At 40.4% G+C, this 22,573-nt stretch overlaps 1 protein-coding gene and 1 non-coding gene across 9 annotated transcripts in view; both read left to right on the forward strand.

Annotated features, from left to right (window-relative positions):
- The window catches only part of Cnot1 (CCR4-NOT transcription complex subunit 1), a 98,711-nt gene that overhangs the window by 36,307 nt on the left and 39,831 nt on the right, over positions 1 to 22,573 (forward strand). For 3 of the 8 annotated variants that reach the window (XM_090357539.1, XM_090357544.1, XM_090357540.1), the window contains exons 13-21: positions 972 to 1,212; positions 4,559 to 4,678; positions 8,100 to 8,222; positions 11,278 to 11,429; positions 13,767 to 13,917; positions 15,626 to 15,827; positions 18,172 to 18,318; positions 21,500 to 21,624; positions 22,178 to 22,464. In XM_090357539.1, the coding sequence (XP_090213665.1) occupies positions 972 to 1,212; positions 4,559 to 4,678; positions 8,100 to 8,222; positions 11,278 to 11,429; positions 13,767 to 13,917; positions 15,626 to 15,827; positions 18,172 to 18,318; positions 21,500 to 21,624; positions 22,178 to 22,464 (1,548 nt within the window). The remainder of the gene's footprint in view (positions 1 to 971; positions 1,213 to 4,558; positions 4,679 to 8,099; positions 8,223 to 11,277; positions 11,430 to 13,766; positions 13,918 to 15,625; positions 15,828 to 18,171; positions 18,319 to 21,499; positions 21,625 to 22,177; positions 22,465 to 22,573) is intronic. The other 5 variants (XM_090357542.1, XM_090357546.1, XM_090357541.1 and 2 more) reach the window with 3 other exon arrangements.
- LOC150047053 (small nucleolar RNA SNORA50) lies at positions 14,182 to 14,317 on the forward strand. The gene has a single exon (XR_016539586.1). It is a non-coding gene; the product is annotated as a small nucleolar RNA SNORA50 (small nucleolar RNA).

The following is a 22,573-nucleotide window of genomic DNA, read 5'->3' on the forward strand; positions in this document are numbered from 1 at the left end:
AATAACATTTCTGTAAAATTGTTAGATTGTTTAACTCTGGTAGTACAATGAACATTGTATAGGAATAAACAGTAGCTGGGCTTCATTGACTGTGACTTGTAATCCTAGCTACTTGGCAAGTTAATATCTGAGTATTGTGGTTCAGAGCCACCCCAGGCAGGAATGTCCATGAGATTATCTCCACTTAGCCACCAGAAAGTCCAAATGTAGAGCCATGGCTTAAATGGTGGAATGCCAGTTGTGAAAAAGCCCAAGGACAGCACCCAGGGCCTGAGCTAAAGCCCTAACACCAGCACCAGCAAAAAAATAGTAAGCAGTGGTTGGACTTTGGATTCTAGATATCATTTGCCAACCCTTATTTGAACAATTAACCCTGGGTTTATTTTTTATTTTTCTGCCTTGACTTGGCTTTGAATAATCTTCAGATCTCAGCCTCCTGAGTAGCAAGGATTACAGGCATGAGCCACTGACATCTAGCAATTAATTTTGGAATTTGAATAGTTCTAAGCTATGATTTTTTTTCACCCCAGTCATAAAAATCTTTCATTTTACAATTGTTCTATCAGTTATTACGTTAATTTGGATGGCCTTGGAAATTAGTTTGAAGTGTAACAGCGTTCTCCCTTACCTCTCATAGTGCTGATAATGTGTCTTAGTTCCAACACATGCACTAATCAAATGTTCAATCACCAAATTACACCAGCTTCAAAAGCATATTATTTTTAGACAAATAGCATTAATTTAAATACTTAAATCCATTAACAGCAATGTGGTTTGTGCTACTAGCTAGCAATCACTTATTCTGGCTGTAAGTTTTCAGCCCAATGGAGTATTTCAGTTGGAAAGAACCAGCATGTGTGAAGTCATGGATTTGCTGTTTAGAATCCAAACCCCCAGAACAGTTTGGTATCGTAGTATTTTCATTGACAGAACATCTTTCCTTCATTTTTTTTTTTTTTTTTTTTTTTTAGGAAGAGCTTGGATTTGATTGAATCTCTGCTTAGGCTTGCAGAAGTTGGGCAGTATGAACAAGTCAAACAGCTCTTTGGCTTTCCTATCAAACACTGTCCAGACATGCTGGTATTGGCCTTACTCCAAATCAACACTTCATGGCACACTCTACGTCATGAACTCATCTCCACTCTGATGCCAATATTCCTTGGAAATCATCCTAACTCTGCCATTATTTTGCACTATGCTTGGCATGGGCAGGTAAGACATGGCCATTTATTTGTTCACGATTTCTTCACCTAACATTTGATGTTCTTGGAGGCATGAGCATATTTTATTTATCTTTGCCAGTCTGGGGCTTGAGCTCAAGGCCTGAGCATTGTCCATGGACTTTCTCAAGGTCACTTGAGCCTCAGCACCACTTTCAGCTTTTTCTATGTATGTATACTGATGAACCTGGGTCTTGGTGCATGCTAGGCAAGTACTGTAGCACTAGTTGAAGCTCCTGGCCCCCTTTAGCATATTTTTATAGACATCTGTCAATCTGTGTGTGTGTGTGTGTGTGTGTGTGTGTGGTCTTGAGGTTTGAATTTAGGGCCTGTGTGAAATAGAGTCCCCGTGGACTTTTCCTGTCCAAGCTGACTTGAAACCTTGATCCTCAGATTTCAGCCTCATGAATAGTCAGGATGCATTTCCACTTTCCCTTAAGTAAACAATAAAATAAATAGGAGATCATAAATGTAATTGCCTGCTAAAAATTATTTTGATTTACATTCTATTTAGTTTGTGATGACCTAGCTTTGTTTTTGTTTTCTTTTCAAATAGAATGAGTTTGACAACTAGGATGAGTTTTTGGGGATGGGGTACGCCAGTCAGTCCTGGGGCTTGAAATCAGGGCCTGAGCACTGTCCTTGGGATTTCTCAAGGCTAGAGCTATACCACCTGAGCCTTAGCACCACTTCTGGCTTTTCCTATGTGCATGGTACTGAGGAATTGAACTCAGGTCTTCATGCATTCTATGCAGGAACTCTACTTCTGCATCAAATGCCAGAGGTCCCTACACTTAAAACTCATGGCTTGAGCACTGTCCTTGAGCTTATTTTGCTCAAGGCTAGTGCTCTACCACTTGAACCACAGTACTACTTCTGGATTTTTCTGTATATGTGGTATTGTGGAATTGAACCCAAGACTTTGTACATGATAGGCAATAGGCACTCTAATTACTAGTCCACACTCCTGGCCCTTTAAATTACATTTTATTGTCAGGGTGCTATACAGAGGGGTTACAGTTACATATGTAAGGTAGTAAGTACATTTCTTGTTAGACACTATTATCTCCTCCCATGTTCCCCCCCCCCCCCACAGCTACACTTTTGTTCCTTGATTTTTCTTACTTTTTATTTATTTTTTTTTGGTGCTGTTACTAAGGTTTGATTCAGAGCTTTGTTCTCTGGGTTGGCTTTTTTTTTTTTTTTTTTTTTTTTTTTTGGCCAGTTCTGGACTTGAGCTCAGGGCCTGAGCACTGTCCTTGGACTTTCTCAAGGTTAGAGCTCTACCACTTGAGCCTCAGCACCACTTCTGGCTTTTTTCTATGTATGTGGTACCGAGGAATTGAACCCGGGTCTTCATGCATGCTAGGCAAGCACTTTAACCACTAGGCCAAACTTCCGGCCCCTGGGTTGGCTTTTGTATTTCCCTCAAAGTTGGTACTCTGCCATTTGATCCACAGCTCTACTCGAACCATTAGTTTTTCTTAATAAGCCCCCCATGTACTAGACAAGTGTTCTGCCAATGTTGTCATATCCTAGTCATTTTGCTCTTAAGTTTTTCTAACTAAGTCCTATGCTAACTTTGCCTTAGCTTGTCTTCAGCCTTCATCTTCCTGTCCTATATAGGATAGAGATTGAGTTCTGAATAGTTACTTAAGCTGACATTTTCCTTCTCTGGAATAGTTGGGTTTATATATATTTACCACTATGTGTTTTCTTATTTTTAATACTTTAGATAGCTTCATTTTATATCCCAGGCAAGTCTCAATTTTTTTGCCTCAGACTGTCATGCTAAGATTACATATGTTTCCCACTATGCCAAGCGAGTCTGTATTGATAAAATGGTAAACTTTTAAGGAAAAATACTTCCTATTTTACTCTAGTCCTTACTTTGGTGTAAAACAATTAATTTTTAAATTAGTTTATTTTATTTTTTTTTTTTGCCAGTCCTGGGCTTGAGCTCAGGGCCTGAGCACTGTCCTTGGACTTCTCAAGGTTAAAGCTCTACCACTTGAGCTTCAGCACCGCTTTCGGCTTTTTTCTGTGTATGTGGTACCAAGGAATCGAACCCAGGTCTTCGTGCATGCTAGGCAAGCACTTTAACCACTAGGCCAAACTCCTGGCCCCTAAAAATGTTTTTGAATGTTGGTTGCGGGTCTTGAACTCTAGAGCTGGCCTTGAGCTCTTCAGCTCAAGGTTAGTGCTCTATCACTTGCACCACAATGCCACATCTGGTTTTCTGATGATTAATTGGAGATAAAGAGTCTCACACATTTTAGTGCCTAGTCTGGCTTTGAACCTCGATCCTTAGATCTCAGCCTCCTGAATAGTTAGGATTATAGGTGTGAGCCACCAGCACCCTTCTTTTCTCTTTTCCTTTCCTTTCTCTCTCTCTCTCTCCCTCCTTCCCCCTCTCTCTCTTCTCCTCTCCCTCTCCCTCCCTCCCTCCCTCTCCCTCCCTCCCTCCCCCCCTTTTTCTTTCCCCTCCCCTCCCTCCCTCCTTTCTCCCTCTCTCCCTCTCTCCCTCTCTCCCTCTCTCCCTTCCTCTCTCCCTCTCCCCCCCCTTCTCTCTCTCTGTTTCTTTCGTTCCATGTCCTGAGCACTGTCTTTGGCCTTTATCAAGGCCACAGCTCTACCACTTGAGCTATAACACCACTTCTGCCTGTTTTCTATATATGCGGTACCAGGTTTTTGTGCATGCTAGGCAATCATTCTACCACTAGGCCAAACTCCTGGCCCTCCCTTTTCTTTTTGAAACATGACTTCAGTATGCCTGAAATTCATGATATTCTAGTTTTTTCCTCATATGTGTTGAGATTATTGACTTTTACCACAATGCCTAGCTTCATATTATTTCATACTCTAATTTTTGTGTTTTAAAATGGGTAAGCAGATATATACGCGAATATACAAACAAATATTTTGTTTAATTATTTGAGCCTGCATTTATAAGCTACTTCATAGAATGAAGAATTTCTCCACTTGCAGTATTTTAAGGACTGAATTTAGTGTTTGCAAGGGCATAATTTTTATTTGAATATAATCATCAAAATTAGGTAAATAGTAGTCTTAGTGGTAAAGTGCTCGCCTAGCATGCACGAAGCCCTGGGTTCAATTCCCCAAAACCAAATACACAGAAAAAGGTGGAGTGGCTCTTTGGCTCAAGTGCTAGCCTTGAGCAAAAATTGCCAAAGAAGAGTGCTCAGGCCCTGAGTTCAAGCCCCAGGACTGGCCAAAAGCAAAAAAAAAAAAAAATGAGGCAAGCATTTGTCAAGATTATCAAGTAGAAGATTATCAAGTTGAAGTGTTTCCATCTAATCTCCTACTCTTTTTCTTAGGGCCAGTCTCCATCAATACGCCAGCTTATCATGCATGCAATGGCAGAATGGTACATGAGAGGGGAGCAATATGACCAGGCCAAATTGTCTCGAATACTTGATGTGGCCCAAGACTTGAAGGTAATTTCAGACGGACAGAAAGACACTAGTATATTCATGATATAAAGTCAATTTTATGTAATTTTTTGAGAGACCTTAGCACAATTTATATGCAGTTAGCATTTTGATAAAAATGAACTAAGATTTAGAAGTTTGCCTTATAAATTTAAAGAGATTGGGAAGTTGAATAATTTTAGCTATGTAAAAAAATGTCTTTTTTTTTTTTTCAGAATTAGTTTACTGGTTAAAATAACATATAACTTTGAGAAAACAAATACAAGAAAATAATAGTGGGATGGGGCGTGTGTTTCTGGGTAACCTAATGTGTGTGAGACCCTGGGTTTGATCTCTTATACTATACAAACAGAAATAAATAACTCAAATATGTATAAATATATTATATACATATATATATATAGCATATACATACAATGTTAAAAACAATATGTTTATTTGAGCTTTATTCTGTATTTGTCTATTTCTGTATATGTGTATATATGCCTGATTTCTTTATATGCGCAGAAGTGTATATAAACTTTCCTAAAACTGTTTTTTGTTTTGTTTTGTTTTTTGCCAGTCCTGGGCTTGAGCTCAGGGCCTGAGCACTGTTCTTGGGCTTTTCTCAAGGCTAGCACTCTGCCACTTGAACCACAGAACCACTTCCAGCCTTTTTCTATGTATGTGGTACTGAGGAATTGAACCTGGGTCTTCGTGCTTGCTAGGCAGGCACTCTACCACTAGGCCAAACTCCCGGCCCCAAGATACTTTTTTTTTTTTTTATTAAAGAATTAATGTTGATTTTTACATCATTTTTTTTCTTTTCTTCCAGTCCTGGGCTTGGGCTCAGGGCTTGAGCACTGTCCCTGGATTTTCTCAAGGCTCGGGCTCTACCACTTGAGCCACAGCACCACTTCTGGCTTTTTTGCTACGTATGTGGTACCAAGGAATCGAACCCGGGTCTTTGTGCATGCTAGGCAAGCACTCTACCACTAGGCCAAACTCCCGGCCCTGATTTTTACATATTTTAAATGACAAGTTTAACAAGTATTCAAGGAGGAATCTATTTACAATCACTGAGACTTAGTATTTAGAACTTAATGAAAATTAGGCTAAGGGTTTGTATGTCATAGAAACGTATTAATTCATGAAATACAACATGTTTATAGACTCATAGGTTTTTATGTCTATATAGTTATGTTTATATTTCCATTACCATGACCATAGCTTTGGGTATGCAGTTATTGGGTTCTCGCTCTTGTACTCTTCGGATTGAATAGCCACATACTAAGGATACCATGTGTCTTTTGTTCCTTAGGTCTTGACTTGTCTCACTCAACATGATTCACTCTAGATTTATCCACTTCCCTGTGAATGCCATTATTTTATCTTGTCTGTGGGCTATGTAGAATTCCATTGTGTATATATACCACATTTTCTGTATCCATTCATCTGCACTAGGGCATCTGGATTGTTTCCATCGCCTGGCTATTGTGAATAGTGCAGAGATGAACATAGCTGAGCAGGTGTCCTTATAATATCCTAGGTCATGATGTTCAGGATAGATGCCCAGAAGTGGTATGGCGGGATCGTAGGGAAGGTCTATTTAAAGTTCTTTAAGAAATCTCCACACTGCTTTCCAAAGTGGTTGAACTAGTTTACATTCCCACCAGCAGTGCAGTAGGGTTCCTTTTTCTCCACAACCCCGCCAGAGCTGTCATTGTCTGAGTTCAAAATCTTGGTCATTCTTGTTGGGATAAGGTGGTGCCTTAGGGTTGTTTTTGTTTGCATTTCCTTTATGACCATGGATGATGCTTTTCTGCCATTTTAACCTCTTTTGATAAATCTCTCTTTAGTTTCCTTGCCCATTTAGTGATTGGTTTGTTGGGTTGGGGGCGGGGGAATTAGTTTCTTGAGTTCCCTGTAGATACTGGATATTAATCTTGCTTATTCTTGAGGGCTCAACTCATAATCTTTACTCCCTGACCTGAAATGTTCCCTGCTTTTCTGCCATTTTAATCTCTTCTTCTGATAAGTCTCTCTTTAGTTCCCTTGCTTCTTTTTTATTTTAGATAATCATTTATTTCTGGTTGGTCTTGTGTATTATAAGCCTGTTTCCTCCCCTTTCTTTCTTTTTTTTTTAACTGCTTTTTGCTTTGAGTGAGCTATATTATGTAGTTTGGGTATAGATGTTGAGTGACCAAACCTTAAGACTTGTATGTTCTGGGATAACACTCTGCCAGTTACATACCCAGCCCTGGCAAGGCTGTTATGAAGCAAGTGAAATAATGAATAAATTTTTATTTTAAGTCATTTAATAGTAATATAATTTCGGAGCAAATGCATTTTTGGGGCTGTGAGTTTGTCCTAGTTGTAAGAGTGCTTGCCTAGCATTCACGAAGACCAGGGTTTGATTCTTCGGTGCCACATACATAAGAAAAGCCAGAAATGGTGCTGTGGCTCAGGTGGTAAAGCACTAGCCTTGAGGAAAGCCCAAGGACAGTGCTCAGGTCCTGAGTTCAGTCCCCAGGATTGCCCCCCCCCAAAAAAAAATGCATTTCTGAATTTGTTAGAATATTAGTCTGACAGAATATTAGTCTGGCTGGATATCACATCACTGATTACATTAGTATAGGTGGTATGCATGTTTAGATTTTAAGAAAATGGATAATGAACATTGTGCTTTGAGTATACTTTGCTGTAGGTTTAATACTTTGCTGTAGGTTTAGCTAGTTTGAAAAAGCACCTGTACTTTTTTTTTTTTTTTTTTTTGCCTTGGCCTGTCGTGGATTTTGAACTTAAAGGCCTACGTACTGTCTTTGAGCTTTCTCAAGGCTCTACCACTTGATCCACAGCACCACTTCCGGCCTTTTCTGTGTATGTGGTATCAGGAATCAGACCCAGGGCTTTGTGCATGCTAGGCAAGGACTCTTCCATTGGGCCACACTCCTAGCTAGCACCTGTTAGAGTTATAAGCTGACTTAGAATGTAAATCTATTTTAAATTAGGATACTCTTTCTCTCTCTTTCTTTCTTTCGTTCATTGGTTCGTTCGTTCATTTTTTAAAGCAGTCTTGGGCTTGAGCTCAGGGCCTGAGCTTTGGACTTTCTCAAGGCTAGAGCTCTACCACTTGAGCCTCAGCACTACTTACAGCTTTTTTTTTTTTTTTTTTTTTCCTATGTATGTGGTACCACGGAATTGAACCCAGGTTTTCATGCATGCTAGGCAAGCATTCTACCACTAGGCCAAACTCCTGGCCCACGAATAATCTATATTAACTTATCTAAAAAAGTTGTGACTCTTCAAAATGTAATTGTGACCAAGTAAGTATTAGTAGTATGTTATATATACTTTTGTCCGTGAGAAGCAGGAAGTAGAGAGTAGGCCACAGAAATAGTAACTTACTGTGTGACTTAACTTTTCTAGTGTCCTTTTTTCCCTTTAGGCCTTGTCAATGCTGCTAAATGGCACTCCATTTGCCTTTGTTATTGACCTTGCTGCACTTGCTTCACGTCGCGAATACCTCAAACTTGACAAATGGCTCACAGATAAAATAAGAGAGCATGGGGTAAGCATAATTTGGTGGTGGTGCTGTATGTGTGGGTGTGTATATACACTCAAGAGTCTGGGGACTGACTATTCCTTAAGTTTTTCTCAAGTTTCATGCTTTACCACTTGAGACACAGCTCCACTTCTCCCTTTTTGCTGGTGAAGTGACACTAAGAGTCTGTGGCTCAGGCTGACTTTCAAAACTTGGATCCTCTAATCTTGGCCTCTTGAGTAGCTAGGATTGTAAGTATGATTTACCTGTCCCTGGTATAAACATGATTTATCTATCATCCATTTATTTCTGCTTTTATTTTTTATTTCTTTCGGTGTTGGTTCTGGGGTTGAGCTCAGAGCCTGGGTGCTTTCCCTGAGCATTTATTCTCAAGGCTAACATTTGAGCCACAGGTTTTATTTTTAGTTTTATTTTTTGCCAGTTTCCTGGGGCATGAATTTTGGGCCTGGGGACTGTCCTTGGGCTTTCTCAAGGCTACTGTTTTACCTCTTAAGCCATAGTCCCACTTCTGGCTTTTGGGCCCCTGACTTTCTTTTCTTTTTTTATCCTTTTTGGCCCATCCTGGGCTTGAACTCAGGGCCTAAGCACTGTCCCTGGGCATTTTCTTTAAGACAAGCGCTCTATTGCATCGCACTGCTTCTGGCTTTTTTATGTATGTGATACTGAAAAATTGAACCTGTGTCTTTTATTTGTGTGTGTGCACCAGAGGTTGGGTTTGAACTCAAGGTCTGGGTCCTGTCCTTGAGCTATTTTGTTTAAGGCTTGTGATTTACCACTTGAGAGCCACAGCTCCACTTCTCTTATTTTGGTGGTTAATTGGCCTGAGCGAGTTCACTGCTCTGGCTGGCTTCAAACCTTGGCTCTTAGTTCACCTAATTTCAGAGTAGCTAGGATTTATTAACATGAGGTACCGCCTCCATGTTCTAATTTGAAATTTTGATAACTAAAGTATGTAAACCTCCTCCCTCCCCGTCACATGGTGTTAGGAATGGAACTTGGAGCCTAGTGTATGCTAGGGAAAAAATTCTACATCTGAGCCCTAAGAAACAGTTTTTGTTTGGGTAAAGATCCTAGAGCATGAACACAGGGCGTTAGGCGTAAGTAGGCACTATTCCTGAGGGCAAGGCACTATATTGCTCTTGCCACTTGAGCCACAGCTCTGTTTCTAGCCTGGACTGGCTTCAAACCAAAATTCTCAGATCTCAGCTTCCTGAGTAGTTGAGTCACTGGCACACACTAAAAAACAGCTTTTTAAAAATTATTATTAAAGAATTTAACAACATTGATTTTTGCATCATATTTCAAATGACATATTTAACAAACAAGTATTCAAGAAGGGAATCTCTGTATACAGTCACTGGCACTTAGATTTTAGAACATAATTAAAATTAAGCTGAGTGTTTGTATGTCATAGATACATATTACTGTATGTAATGAAGCATGTCTATAGAGTCATAAATTTTTATTATAATTAGTAAAAGGGTTACATGATATTTGCCAGATAGAAGGTGCATTAATTCACATACATTGTTACCCTTTCACATGTCTTGGTACCCATCAGAGTCATAGATTTTTATATCTATGTAGTTGTGTTTATATTCCAATACCATGTCCATAGCATTGGGTACGCAAATATTGAGTCCTCGCTCTTGTACTGTTTGGATCTGTATTAAGGATACCATGTGCCTTTTGTTCCTTTGGTCGTCTTGACTTGTCTCACTCAACATGATTCATTCTAGATTCATCCACTTCTCTGCAAATGCCATCATTTTATCTTGTCTGTTGGCTGTGTAGAATTCCATTGTTCGTTCGTTCTCTCTCTCTCTCTCTCTCTCTCTCTCTCTCTCTCTCTCTCTCTCTCTCTCTCTCTCTCTCTCTCTCTCTCTCCCCTCCCCTCCCCTCCCCTCCCCTCCCCTCCCCTCTCCTCTCCTCTCCTCTTCTCTTCTCTTCTCCCCCCCCCCCCCCCCCCCCCCGTCTCTCTGTCTCTCTACACTCTTTCTGTATTCATTCATTTGTAGGGGCCGGGAGTTTGGCCTAGAGGTAGAGTGCTTGCCTAGCATGCACAAAGACCCGGGTTCGATTCCTTGGTACATTGAAAAAAAATCTGGAAGTGGTGCTGAGGCTCAAGTAGTAGACCTCTAGCCTTGAGAAAGTCCAAGGACAGTGCTCAGGCCCTGAGCCCAAGCCCAGGACTGGCAATTAAAAAAAAAAAAATTATTCATTTGCAGTAGGGTATCTGGGTTTAAAAAACAGCTTTTTAAGATGGCATTTAGGCAGGATGCTGGTAGTTCATCCCAATCAATCCTAGCCATTCAAGAGGCTGAGATCTAAGGTCATGGTTTGAAGTCAGCCTGAGCAGAACAGTCCCCATGAGACTCTTATGTAAACAAAATTGAAAGTGGCACCGTGGCTCACGTGGTAGAGTGCTAGCCTTGAGCATAAAGAGGTTCAAGGACAGCAACCAGGCCCCGAGTTCAACCCTTGACAACTGATCCCCCCCCCCCCAAAAAAAAAAGATATGAAGAATGTCATTGATTCTGTATTTTAGTCATTGGAATTTTTTTCCTTCTTTGTTTTGAGTCATGGGACTTGAATTTCGCCTGTGTGCTGTCCCTGACACAGCTACGGAGACTCTACCACTTTGAAACTAAGTCTGGTGGTTAATTGAAGATAAAGTATCGTGAGAGCTGGGTGTTTGGTCTAGTGGTAGAGTGCTTGCCTAGCATGCTCAAAGTCCCAGATTCAATTCCTCCTCAGTACCACATACATAGATACAAAAATTGGAAGTGGTACTATGGCTCAGCTGGTAGAGTACTAGCCTTGAGGAAAGCCCAAGGACAGTGTTCGGGCCCTGAGTTCAGTCCCCAGGTCTTGCCAAAACAAAAAGTGTTGTGGCCTTTCCTGTCCAAGTTGCCTTTGAACTTCAATCCTCAAATATCAGCCTCCTGAGTAGTAGCTGTGATTACAGATATGAGACACTGGTGTCCAGCTTATATTTCAGTTTTAATGCTTAGTTATCATTAATGTACAATCAATTTCAATATGCTGAAAACTTTTTCAGGAGCCTTTTATTCAAGCATGCATGACTTTCTTAAAGAGAAGATGTCCTTCTATTTTGGGTGGACTTGCCCCAGAAAAAGACCAGCCTAAGAGTGCTCAACTTCCACCTGAAACTCTGGCAACAATGTTGGCTTGTCTACAGGCTTGTGCTGGGTAAGAACAACATTCTAGGAAATAGCTTTTTCTTTGTTCTAGAATTTGATTATTTTGATAGTAAAGTTTTGTATTTCTAAGAAAATTTGCTGTGTTTTTTTTTCTAGTTATGATAGTAGAGTTCTGTTGACTTCATATAATTGTTAAGTTTTGTGAGAATAGATGTGAGCTCATTTTTCTTTACATCTTTTAAATGGCATGTATTAGGTACAGGGATTTTGTTGTGACATTTCTGTTTCTGTCACTCTAACTTTCTCTTATCACTTCACCAACTCCCCCCCCCCCCTTTTTTTTGAGGGGGGGGCTTGAACTCTGGGCCTGGGCACTCTTCAGCTCAAGGCTACTGCCCTACCTCTTGAGCCACAATGCCACTTGTAGTTTCCTAGTGGTTAATTGGAGATGAATCTCATGGTCTTTAGAGCCTTGGTTGGCTTTGAACTGTGATCCTCAGATCTCAGCCTCCTGAGTAGCTAGGATTACAGGTGTGAGCCAGCGCTTAACCCCTTCTTAAAATAATTTCAAACAGGTTTCATTGCTTTGTGAAACAATTTACTTCACCTTATTACGTTTTCACTCTCCTTGTTAGCATTAGGTTTACCACCCCCTCTGGCTACTAACCTCCAACAGATAATTGTTTTTTTTCTCCATTTACCCTATCCCTTATTAATTAGTATTTTTCATTGAGGGTCTTTTATGTTTTTTTTCACATGCATATTTGAAATGTATTTCAGAATTTTTCACTTTTTCTAAGTTTGAGTCATGCTCTGTATTTATGTATCCATTGAATTATGTAATCATATATACAAACGCATGCCAATATATGTATATATTTGAAGGTCTGCTTTTCACATATAACGAGCAATATATAATATTTTGTTAAATGAACTTGGTCTATATTCCTCAATGTAAGCAGTTCTGCCTCAACTGCCTAAGTAGCTTGGGCTACAGGCATCCACCACTATGACTGACTTAATTCCTTTTTAAGGCACAGTCTAGTTGATGTTGAGAAGGTAGGGGGTTTGTCTGAGTCTCATAAGGCCATATTAATATCCTAAAGGCTATATTAATACTCTAAAGGAAGAAGCTTTTTTTTTTTTTTTTTTTTTTGGCCAGTCCTGGGCTTTAGCTCAGGGCCTGAGCACTGTCCTTGGACTTTCTCAAGGTTAGAGCTCTACCACTTGAGCCTCAGCACCAAGTTTTTTTCTATGCATGTGGTACCAAGGAATCAAACCCGGGTCTTCTTGCATGCTAGGCCAAACTCCCGGCCGGAAGAAGCTATTTTTATGCTGTCAAATATTTATCCCACATGGTATTTGTTTTTATCTTTCTGTGTAACTATGTATATAATGATTTTATTTTATTTTTATTTTTTTTATTGTAATTAGTAAAAGGGTTACATGATATTTGCCAGATAGAAGGTGCATTAATTCACATACATTGATACCCTTTCACATGTCTTGGTGTATATAATGATTTAAAAAAAAATTATGGCCTTTGTGATACATCAGTGCCTGTTTATTTTGATATAGTACCTTTGTTAGGTTATTTATTTTTTTGGATGGGTTATGGGGCTGAGCCTGGGCATTGTCCCTACGCTCTTTAGGTCAAGGTTACCACCCTACCTATTCATTGAGCCACTGCACCACTTCTGGTTTTCTAGTGGTCAATTAGATAAGTCTTACAGACTTTAGTGCCTGAGCTGGCTTTGAACCTTGATCCTCAGATCTCAGCCTCCTGAGTAGCTAGGATTACAGGCTTGAGCCACCACATCTGGTTAGTATAGTGCTTCTTCATTTCACACCTTTCATCATTTTCTTCCATCACTCCTTACCAGTCTGCTTCCCTCAGTTTTCTCATAGGAAGTACATTGAACATTATGGCTTCATTCCTCTCTCATTCCGCTGTCCAGCTCCCCTCGACTTCACCCCTTCTTTCCCCTTGCATTTAAAATGGTACATTTCATTTTGTCCGACTGTGATTTACGCGCGTGCGTGTGTGTGCGCGCATGTGTGTCAGTCGTCTAGCTTAAACTCTGGGCCTCGGCACTGTCTATGAGCTCTTTAAGAGCTCAAGGCCACTGCCATACCCCTTGAGCTGCAGCACCTCTTCCTATGATTTAGTTTTTCTTAGCAATTAAATGCTTAGACTCCTCCACTGCACATGCCATAAATACTTCTGTTAATACATTTGTGTGCACTTGCATGCAACCCCTATATGTTACTTGTATATTTATCAACTATAAGTTAGGTGTTGAATTCAATGTCTTGTCTTTATCAGGTAGATACTCTCCTCCTACTTGAGGCACAGCTCTAGCTCACTTTCTTTCTCTTTTTTTAGGAGTGTTTCTCAGGAGTTATCAGAGACCATCCTCACCATGGTAGCCAATTGTAGTAATGTTATGAATAAGGCCAGACAGCCACCACCTGGAGTTATGCCAAAAGGACGACCACCTAGTGCTAGTAGCTTAGATGCCATTTCTCCTGTTCAGGTAAAAATGAATATTACCATTGGTATGTCTGCATTTGTTCATAGACTCAGAATAGACTACGCTTCTGCATCATTGATAAACTGAGTTTATTACATTTTAAATGCCTGCATGTGTACTATCCTTAAGGGCATCAGTAGGCATTATGGTTGAAAATAGAGCTTAATTATCAAATAGAACATGAATCTAAGAGCAAAGATAGAAACCACTTATTTAGGTAACTGGAAAAGGTTTCTTTTTAAAATTAGAATTACACTCTTGAGAAATAAGCACTGCCTTTGAATCTGATGTGTCTTGTTTGTAGCTTCACGGGCCAAGCAACAGTACTAGAGCATAACGACTTGTTATAACTGGGGCTCTTCAGCTCTCAACTGAACTGCTCTTTTAAAAACAAGGTACATTTAAGTTACTCCCTGACATTGACCACCCCATTCTCTTTGGGAGCAACATACCCCACTTCTGTTACCCAGTGCACTGAATAGCAGATTGGGGGATAAGGACAGGGAACAGCATTTAGTGATTCTTCAGTGTCTACTTTATCTAAGGCGTTTGTTTCTCATTTTCTGTACTTATGAGGGTATGAAATAGTGCCACAGACTAAGATGCTTGGGACTACATCTATTAGATTATTTAGAAATTATCTGGTAAATGGTATACCTGTGTTTTAAAAGTCAAAGCTGATCTTTAAACCCTAAAGGTTCTTAAATTTAGACTGTACATATTTTTACTGGAGGATTAATTTGTAATTTTTAATGTTTTTACTGAGAACTAACTTATCTCAAAATTTTAATTTACTGGAAATTTCAATGACTCAACATAATACCTGTGTGTGCCATTGTAGTGACAAGGAGATTATTATGCATAATTTTTTTTTTTTTTTTGCCAGTCCTGGGCTTGAGCTCAAGAGCTTGAGCACTGTCCTTGGACTTTCTCAAGGCTAGCACTCCTCCACTTGAACCTCAGCACCACTTCCGGCTTTTTGCTATGTATGTGGGGTACCGAGGAATCGAACCCGGGTCTTCGTGCATGCTAGGCAAGCACTCTACCACTAGGCCAAACTCCCGGCCCCTATTCATAATTTTTTGCGGGGGGCAGTCCTGGGACCTGAACTCGGCCTGGGCACTGTCCTTGGACACTTTTCACTCAAGGATAGTTCTCTGCCACTTAAGCTACAGCACCATCACTTTTGGACCCAGGGCTTCGTGCATGTGAGGCAAGCACTGCCACTAGTTTGCCTTCCTGACCTGTGCATAGATTTTGTCTCCCCTCTCTCCCTCCTTCTATGGCTCTGAAACTTTTGATATTGGATAATTTGTGTGTGGGGGGGGGGCAGTCCTGGAGCTTGAACTCAGGGCCTGAGCACTGTCCTTGGGCTTTCTTAAGGCTAGAGCTCTACCACTTGAGCCACAGCACCATTTCTGTCTTTTTCTATGTATCAAGGTACTGAGGAATCTAACCTGGGTCTTCATGCATGCTAGGCAAAGACTCTACCACTAGGCCAAATTCTTGGCCCAAAATTAATTCTTAAACCTATCTGTATTACATATAGATTGAAAATGACTAGTAGACATAATACAGGGAATTAAATATTGTTTGTTGAGACTCCTTTTTAAGAGTATAAAGAAATTCTGCTAAAGAGTGCTTTAAGATGGGTCATCTCTGACTTTCCTTGAAACATGTCTTAATATACATTTATAATGTTTTTCTTTAGATTGACCCCCTTGCTGGAATGGCATCACTTAGTATAGGTGGTTCCGCTGCTCCTCACACCCAGAGCATGCAGGGCTTTCCTCCAAATTTGGGTTCTGCATTCAGTACACCTCAATCACCAGCAAAAGCATTTCCACCTCTTTCAACTCCAAATCAAACAACTGCATTCAGTGGTATTGGAGGACTTTCATCACAGCTTCCAGGTAAGGAGGAGTAGTATAGATTGCTTATAAATTTCATTATTCTTTTTAGAGTCACTGCAATAAAGGACAGTTAAGTGAAAATGTGAAAGAGAAAAATCATTACATTCATTTTAATCTAATAGAAACAGGATATTTAAACTCGCAAGGTTAGTTGATTAGTGTAGTAAAGATTCTGTATTGCCAAATGATGGATAACCTCTTTGTTGATTACTATTTTAAAACTTCTCATGGTATTTTTGGAAGTGTGGCTGTGGCTCAAGAGTTAGGATGATATCCTTGAGCTGAATCGCTCAGGGACAGTGCCCAGGCCCAGAGTTTAAGCCCCATATCCCACCAAAAAAACAAAAAAACAAACTTCTGATAGTATTTTTGCAGTTGGGGATAAAGTCATATATTCTTATATTACCCTGTGTTTTACCACTAAGCTATGTACTCGGTGCTTATCATATATTAGGCTTCGTTCAGTGTGTATTTGTATGCAGAGATTAAAATGACAGTCTTGTACTCTCAGCTTTTTTATTCATGCCTGGTGTTCTACCACTTGAGCAATGACTTTAGTTTCGACATTTTGTTGGTTATTGGAGATGGAATTTCTTTCAAAACTTTAATGCCCAAGCTGCTTCCAAACTCAGTCTTCTAAGTCAGGCTCTGTGTGAATAGCTAAGATTACAGGCATGAGCCACTAGAGCCCAATGAAGACCACTTTAGTTACTATGAAAATATAATTAAGATTGAAAATATTGTTCAGGCATTTGTTCTGCTTGCTTTGTACTTTTGCCCACATTAAAAATAGTATTAAAGCTGGGTGCTAGTGGCTGATACTGTAGTTCTAGCAACTCAGAAGACTGAGATCTGAGGATTTGCAGTTCTAATCCAGCACAGGCAGGAAAGTTCATGAAACTCCTATCTCCAAACTCAGACAAAGCCTGAAGTAGCATTGTAGCTGGAGTGGTAGAGCACTAGCTTCCAGTAAAACGCCCGGGGCTAGACACAATGGCTCACGCCTGTAATCCTAGCTACTGAGGAGGCTGAGATCAAGGATCAAGGTTCAGAGCCAGCCCAGGCACTAACGAGACTCTTATCTCCAATTAACCAAGGCTCAAGCACTCTACCACTAGGCCAAACTCCTGGCCCCCTCCCCAAATATTTTTTAGCTTGAAGCTTTATATTGAAATAAGGGCTAATTTTCAGTTTTATGCATTTCTTTGATTGTACCCATTTGCTATTCTTCCACCTCCTCTATTCTCCATCCTTCTCCTCCCCCCTCCTCCTTCCCTTTTTTCCCTTCCTCCCTCACTTCTCCCTCCCCTATTTTCCTCCTTAGCCTCCTCTGTCTCCCCTTTCTTTCTCCTCCTCCTCTGCCTTAAACTCAGGGTCTAAGCACTGTCTTTGGTTTTCTCAAGGGTAAAGCTCTACCACTTGAGCTACAGCACCACTTCCATCTTGTGGTACCAAGGAATAGAACCCCAGGTCTTTGTGTATGCTAGGCAGGCACTCTACCACTGTGCCAAATCCTTGGCTCCATTTGCTATTCTTAACCCATGTTCATGTTGTAAGTTGGGGTACTAGAACCTGTGACAGTTAACATGTGCCTGTAATCTAGTTAATATTGCTTTGGCATGATTCTAGACTTGGTATCACTCAAACTTAAAGTTACTTAGTGTCCTAGAATAGATCTTACTACTTTAAGACTCTTTTTGGCCAGAATTGAGAGGAACAATAGACTTAACTGTAAAATGTTAGTAATGAAATGAAGTTTAGTCATTGTGATAAAAAGGCAAAAGGTTCTTCTAATGTGTGTTTTTGCTGTTGTTTTTATTTATTTTTTTAGGTGCCAGTCCTGGGGCTTGAACTCAGGGCCTGGCTACTGGCCCTAAGCTTCCTTTGCTTGAGTTAACATTTTACCACTTGAGCCATAGTACCATATCAAGCCTTTTTTTTTTTTTTTTTGATGTGGTGTTGAGAAATTGAACCCATGCTTGCAAGGCAAACCCTTTAAGACTAAGCCACATTCCCAGCCCTATAACTTTTTTTTTAATAAATTCCACATTCAAGAATATTAGTGCCCTGGCTATATAGCTCTACTCATAATAGCTCCTATCCAGCAGGTGAGAGGCCTCAAGTTTCCAAGCTCAGTAAAGAATATAAATAAAGTAATAAATTCTAAATTTTGAGGAAATTTTGCTGTTAACAATTTGTACCTACTCTAAGCAGTTTAGATTCTCTTTAAAATTGATTAGGCACCCATTAGGATTTAAAAAAGAGATTAAATATTCTGGTGCTGTGAAGGAAGTTAAGTATTTAAAGGAATGATGGAACTTCTGGCTACCTTTGTTCTCTCTAGTAGGTGGTCTTGGCACAGGCAGCTTGACTGGTATAGGAACTGGGGCTCTTGGACTTCCTGCAGTGAATAATGATCCCTTCGTACAGAGAAAACTGGGCACCTCTGGACTCAACCAGCCTACATTCCAGCAGAGTAAGATGAAACCTTGTAAGTGGTAGTGTTGTCTGTGATTGTGAGGTGTGACTGATAAACATATAAGAAATCAGACACCCAGTGAAATTTATATTTTGAGTTATATGGACAGAAACATTGATTAACTTAAATATATGAAAGGGTCAAATGTTGATGTGTAGCTTACACCAGAAGGGGGGGGGGGGGGGGGAAACTAGAGCTATTCATCTTTACTCAGGATTGGGTCAACCATGTAATGATGATTAAGAAGTACCCTCCTGAAGTAAGAAGTAGGTGTGGGAAAGCAAAAATATTTTCAGTTGTTTAAATTTCTTGGTGTTGGCTCTTAAGTTATGAAAGACTGATTTTTAAAATTTCAGTTAAGTTTAGAAAGTAAGCAACATATTATTTAAAGTTACAATTTAATTATATATGGTTTCATGTTTCACAGCTATTTCCATTCGTTAAACAATTTATGATAATTTTGTTTTTTTGCGGGGGTGGGGGGGGTTGGTTGTGGGGTTGGAACTGTGGGCCTGGGTGCTAACCCTGAGCTCTTCAGCTCAAGGCTACTTCCCTTCCCCTGGAGACACAGCACTACTTCCTGGGGGTTAATTAGAGATATGAGTCTTACTGACCTCAGTGCTGGGGACTGGCTTTGGACCAGGATCCTCAGATCTCAGCCTCCTAAGTAGCTAGGATTACAGGTGTGAGCCACTGTGCCCAGCTTTTATGACAAAAGGTTTAAAACTTCACCTCTTGTAATACAATCTAAAGTTAAATCCATAGGCATAACTGACTTCTGTGTCTTTTTTATCCGTGGGACCAAATATGTATGTTATGTTATGTTGTATTATGGTTTTATGTATGTATGTATGTATGTATGTATGTATGTATGTATGTATGTATGTATGTGTTCATACCTGCCAGTCCTGGGGCTTGAACTCAGGGCCTGGGTACTGTCAGGGCCTGGAACTTCTTTTGGTGAAAACTAGCTATTTATTTAAAATTATTATGCCAGTCCTGGGGACTAAACTCAGGGATTAAGCTCTGCCCTTGGGCTTTCCTCAAGGCTAGTGCTCTACATACTTGAGCCACAGCACCACTTCTGGCTTTTCTATGTATGTGATATGGAGGAATTGAAGCCCAGTCTTCGTGTATGCTAGGCAGGTACTCTACCACTAAGCCAAACTCCCGGCTCCAGCATGCTATCATTTGATCTACAATGCTATTTCCAGCCTGTTCTGTTTAAGTGGTACTTGGGAATCGACCCAGGGTTCACACATGTTGGTTAACCTTCCCAGCCAGGGAGTGAATATTTATGATACATGATTTGAAAGTATTATCTGGATAAGGTTGGTATGACTGTAGTCGTAGCACTAGGAAGGAGAAAGGATGATTTCCAGTTTTGGCAAGATTGTGCTCTATATTTGATACTGTCTCTCAAACAAACTGAAAGGATTGAAAGTGTACCAGCTGACTTGAAAATGATTAGTGTGAAAGGCTTGTCTGAATGTTTTTATAGCATGGTTTGTGTTTCTATCAGTTATGCACATGTATTATAGTTACATGAGTTGTTTTTTCTTGCCAGTTCTGGGCTTGAGCTCAGGGCCTGAGCACTGTCCTTGGACTTTCTCAAGGCTAGAGCTCTACCACTTGAGCCTCAGCACCACTTCCAGCTTTTTTCTATGTATGTGGTACCGAGGAATCGAACCCGGGTCTTTGTGCATGCGAGGCAAGCACTCTACCACTAGGCCAAGCTCCCGGCCCTACATGAGATTTTTTTGCTTTTGTTTGTTTTATATTGTTGCTCCTGGGGCTTGAAGTCTTGGCCTGCTGCTGTCCCTGTGGTGTTAGGTTCAAGGCTAGCTAGCACTCTTTGGGGTTGTTAGTTGGAGATTAGATTCTCATGAAGATTTTTCTTCTCATGCTATTTTTGAACTAAGATCTGCAGAGGCTAGCTTTGAACTGAGATCTGTAGAATTCAGCCTCCTGAGTAACTAGGATTACAGGCATGAGCTGCTGGCATCTGGCTAAGATTTTTTTTTTATTGTAAAACAATAAAGACCAGGGGCCAGGAGTTTGGCCTAGTGGTGCTGTGCTTGCCTAGCATACACGAAGACCTGGGTTCGATTCCTCAGTACCCCACATACATAGCAAAAAGCCGGAAGTGGTGCTGAGGATCAAGTGGTAGAGTGCTAGCCTTGAGAAAGTCCAAGGACAGTGCTCAAGCCCTGAGCTCAAGCCCAGGACTGGCAAAAAAAAAAAAAAAAAAAAAAAAAAAAAAAATCCAAAAAACAGTAAAGACCTGTTAACCTAAAGTGGTTCTCTTAAGGTTAAACATTGTAGGAGCTGGTGCTTAGTACGCTTTCTTATTATGTAATAAATCTTGATAAAAGACAACATAGGATTGTGTACAGCAGTTATTTGCTGGAGGTTTTTTTTTGGGGGGGGGTTGTTTTATGTGTTTCTTCTTTCTTTGATTGTGAGTTGAACTCAGGGTCGTGGGCGCTCTCACTCAGGTTTCTGGTACTCTGCATTTGAGCCAGGCCTCTAGTCTTTGGTCAGCATTTATTCTAAGTCTTTTCTGGTCAGGCACAGATTGCTCATACCTGTAATCCTAGCTACTTAGAAGGCTGAGATCTGAAAATTGCAGTTCAAAACGAGCCCCGGCAGGAAAGCCCATTGAAAGTTTTACCTCTAATGGTTTGCCTAGATACTGGAAGTACATCTTCGGCTCAAGGGGAAGAGCACTAGCCTTCAGCACAAAAGCCTCAGGGACAGCACCCAGGCTGAGTTAGTTTAATTATTATTATTACCTTTTTTTGGCCAGTCATGGGTTTGAACTCAGGGCCTGAGCATTGTCCTGGGACTTACTTAAGGCTAGAGCTCTAGCCCTTGAGCCTCAGTACCACTTCTGGCTTTTTTCTATGTATGTGGTACTGAGGAATTGAACCCAGGTCTTCATGCATGCTAGGCAAGCACTCTACCACTAGGCCAAACTCCCGGTCCCAAGTTTAATTCTTTAGGACTAGCACACATACAAAAATCTTTTCTGTTTTCCTGGAAAACCTTAATATTGAAGTTTGACCATTTAATACTTAGATCTTCAGTTTACTTTTTCTCATGAAATTAAAATTGTACTGATCTCTGGCTCTTTTTATGGGCGTTGAAGAAGGAATTAAATTACACAGTGATTGTTCTTTGTTTCTCACAGCTGACTTATCTCAGGTGTGGCCAGAGGCAAATCAGCACTTTAGTAAAGAGATAGATGATGAAGCAAACAGCTATTTCCAGCGAATATATAATCATCCTCCACATCCAACCATGTCTGTTGATGAAGTGAGTATTTCGCATTTATAATTACTCATTGTTTCGTAAGTCTTAAATATGTGTGCCGCCACCCCCCCCCCCCCCCAAACAAAGTGTCTAGAAATTCAGCTCAAAATGTGTGGATATGAGCCTGACGTGGTGGCTCATGCCAGCAATCCTAGTTACCCAGGAGGCTGAGATCTGAGGATCATGGTTCAAAGCCAGACTGGGCACTAAAGACTGAGACTTTTGTCTCAGAAGGGGCGTTGTAGCTCCAGGGGTAGGGTGGTAGCCTTGAGCTGAAGAGCTCAAGGGCAGCGCCCAGTCCCAAGAATTCAAGCCCCATGCCTGATGTATGTATGGCTATGTTTATATACTTTTCGATTGCTTTTTTGTTTTGAGTCTTCTTGAGATGGGGTCTTGTGGAATTTGCCAACCCCTCTGTCCCAGACCTGAGTGTATGTCTCTGTCCTTGGCTCTTTCAGAATATTAATGTTTATGTTAGCTCTGTTTATTGATAAATATTTTGCATTCTGAAGGTTTTACTAATAGTTGCTTATGTATGTGTTTTGTTCTTTTCTAGGTATTAGAAATGTTACAGAGATTTAAAGACTCAACTATAAAAAGGGAACGAGAAGTATTTAACTGTATGCTAAGGAACTTGTTTGAAGAATATCGGTTTTTTCCCCAGTACCCTGATAAAGAGTTACATATAACAGCTTGCCTGTTTGGTGGCATAATAGAAAAAGGACTGGTCACTTACATGGCACTGGGTCTGGCCCTGAGATATGTCCTTGAAGCCTTACGGAAGCCTTTTGGATCCAAAATGTATTATTTTGGGATTGCTGCACTAGATAGGTTTAAAAATAGGTGAGTAGATAGGAAAATTCATTGCATGTGAAACCTACCTTCTTTTTTGCTTTCTTTTTCTTTTTTTCTTTTTGTGAGTAATGGGGCTTGAACTCCGCCTGGACACTGT

The sequence above is a fragment of the Megascapheus bottae genome, chromosome 24 (assembly GCF_031878675.1).
Source record: "Megascapheus bottae isolate mThoBot1 chromosome 24, mThoBot2.hap1, whole genome shotgun sequence".
Lineage (NCBI taxonomy): Eukaryota > Metazoa > Chordata > Mammalia > Rodentia > Geomyidae > Megascapheus > Megascapheus bottae.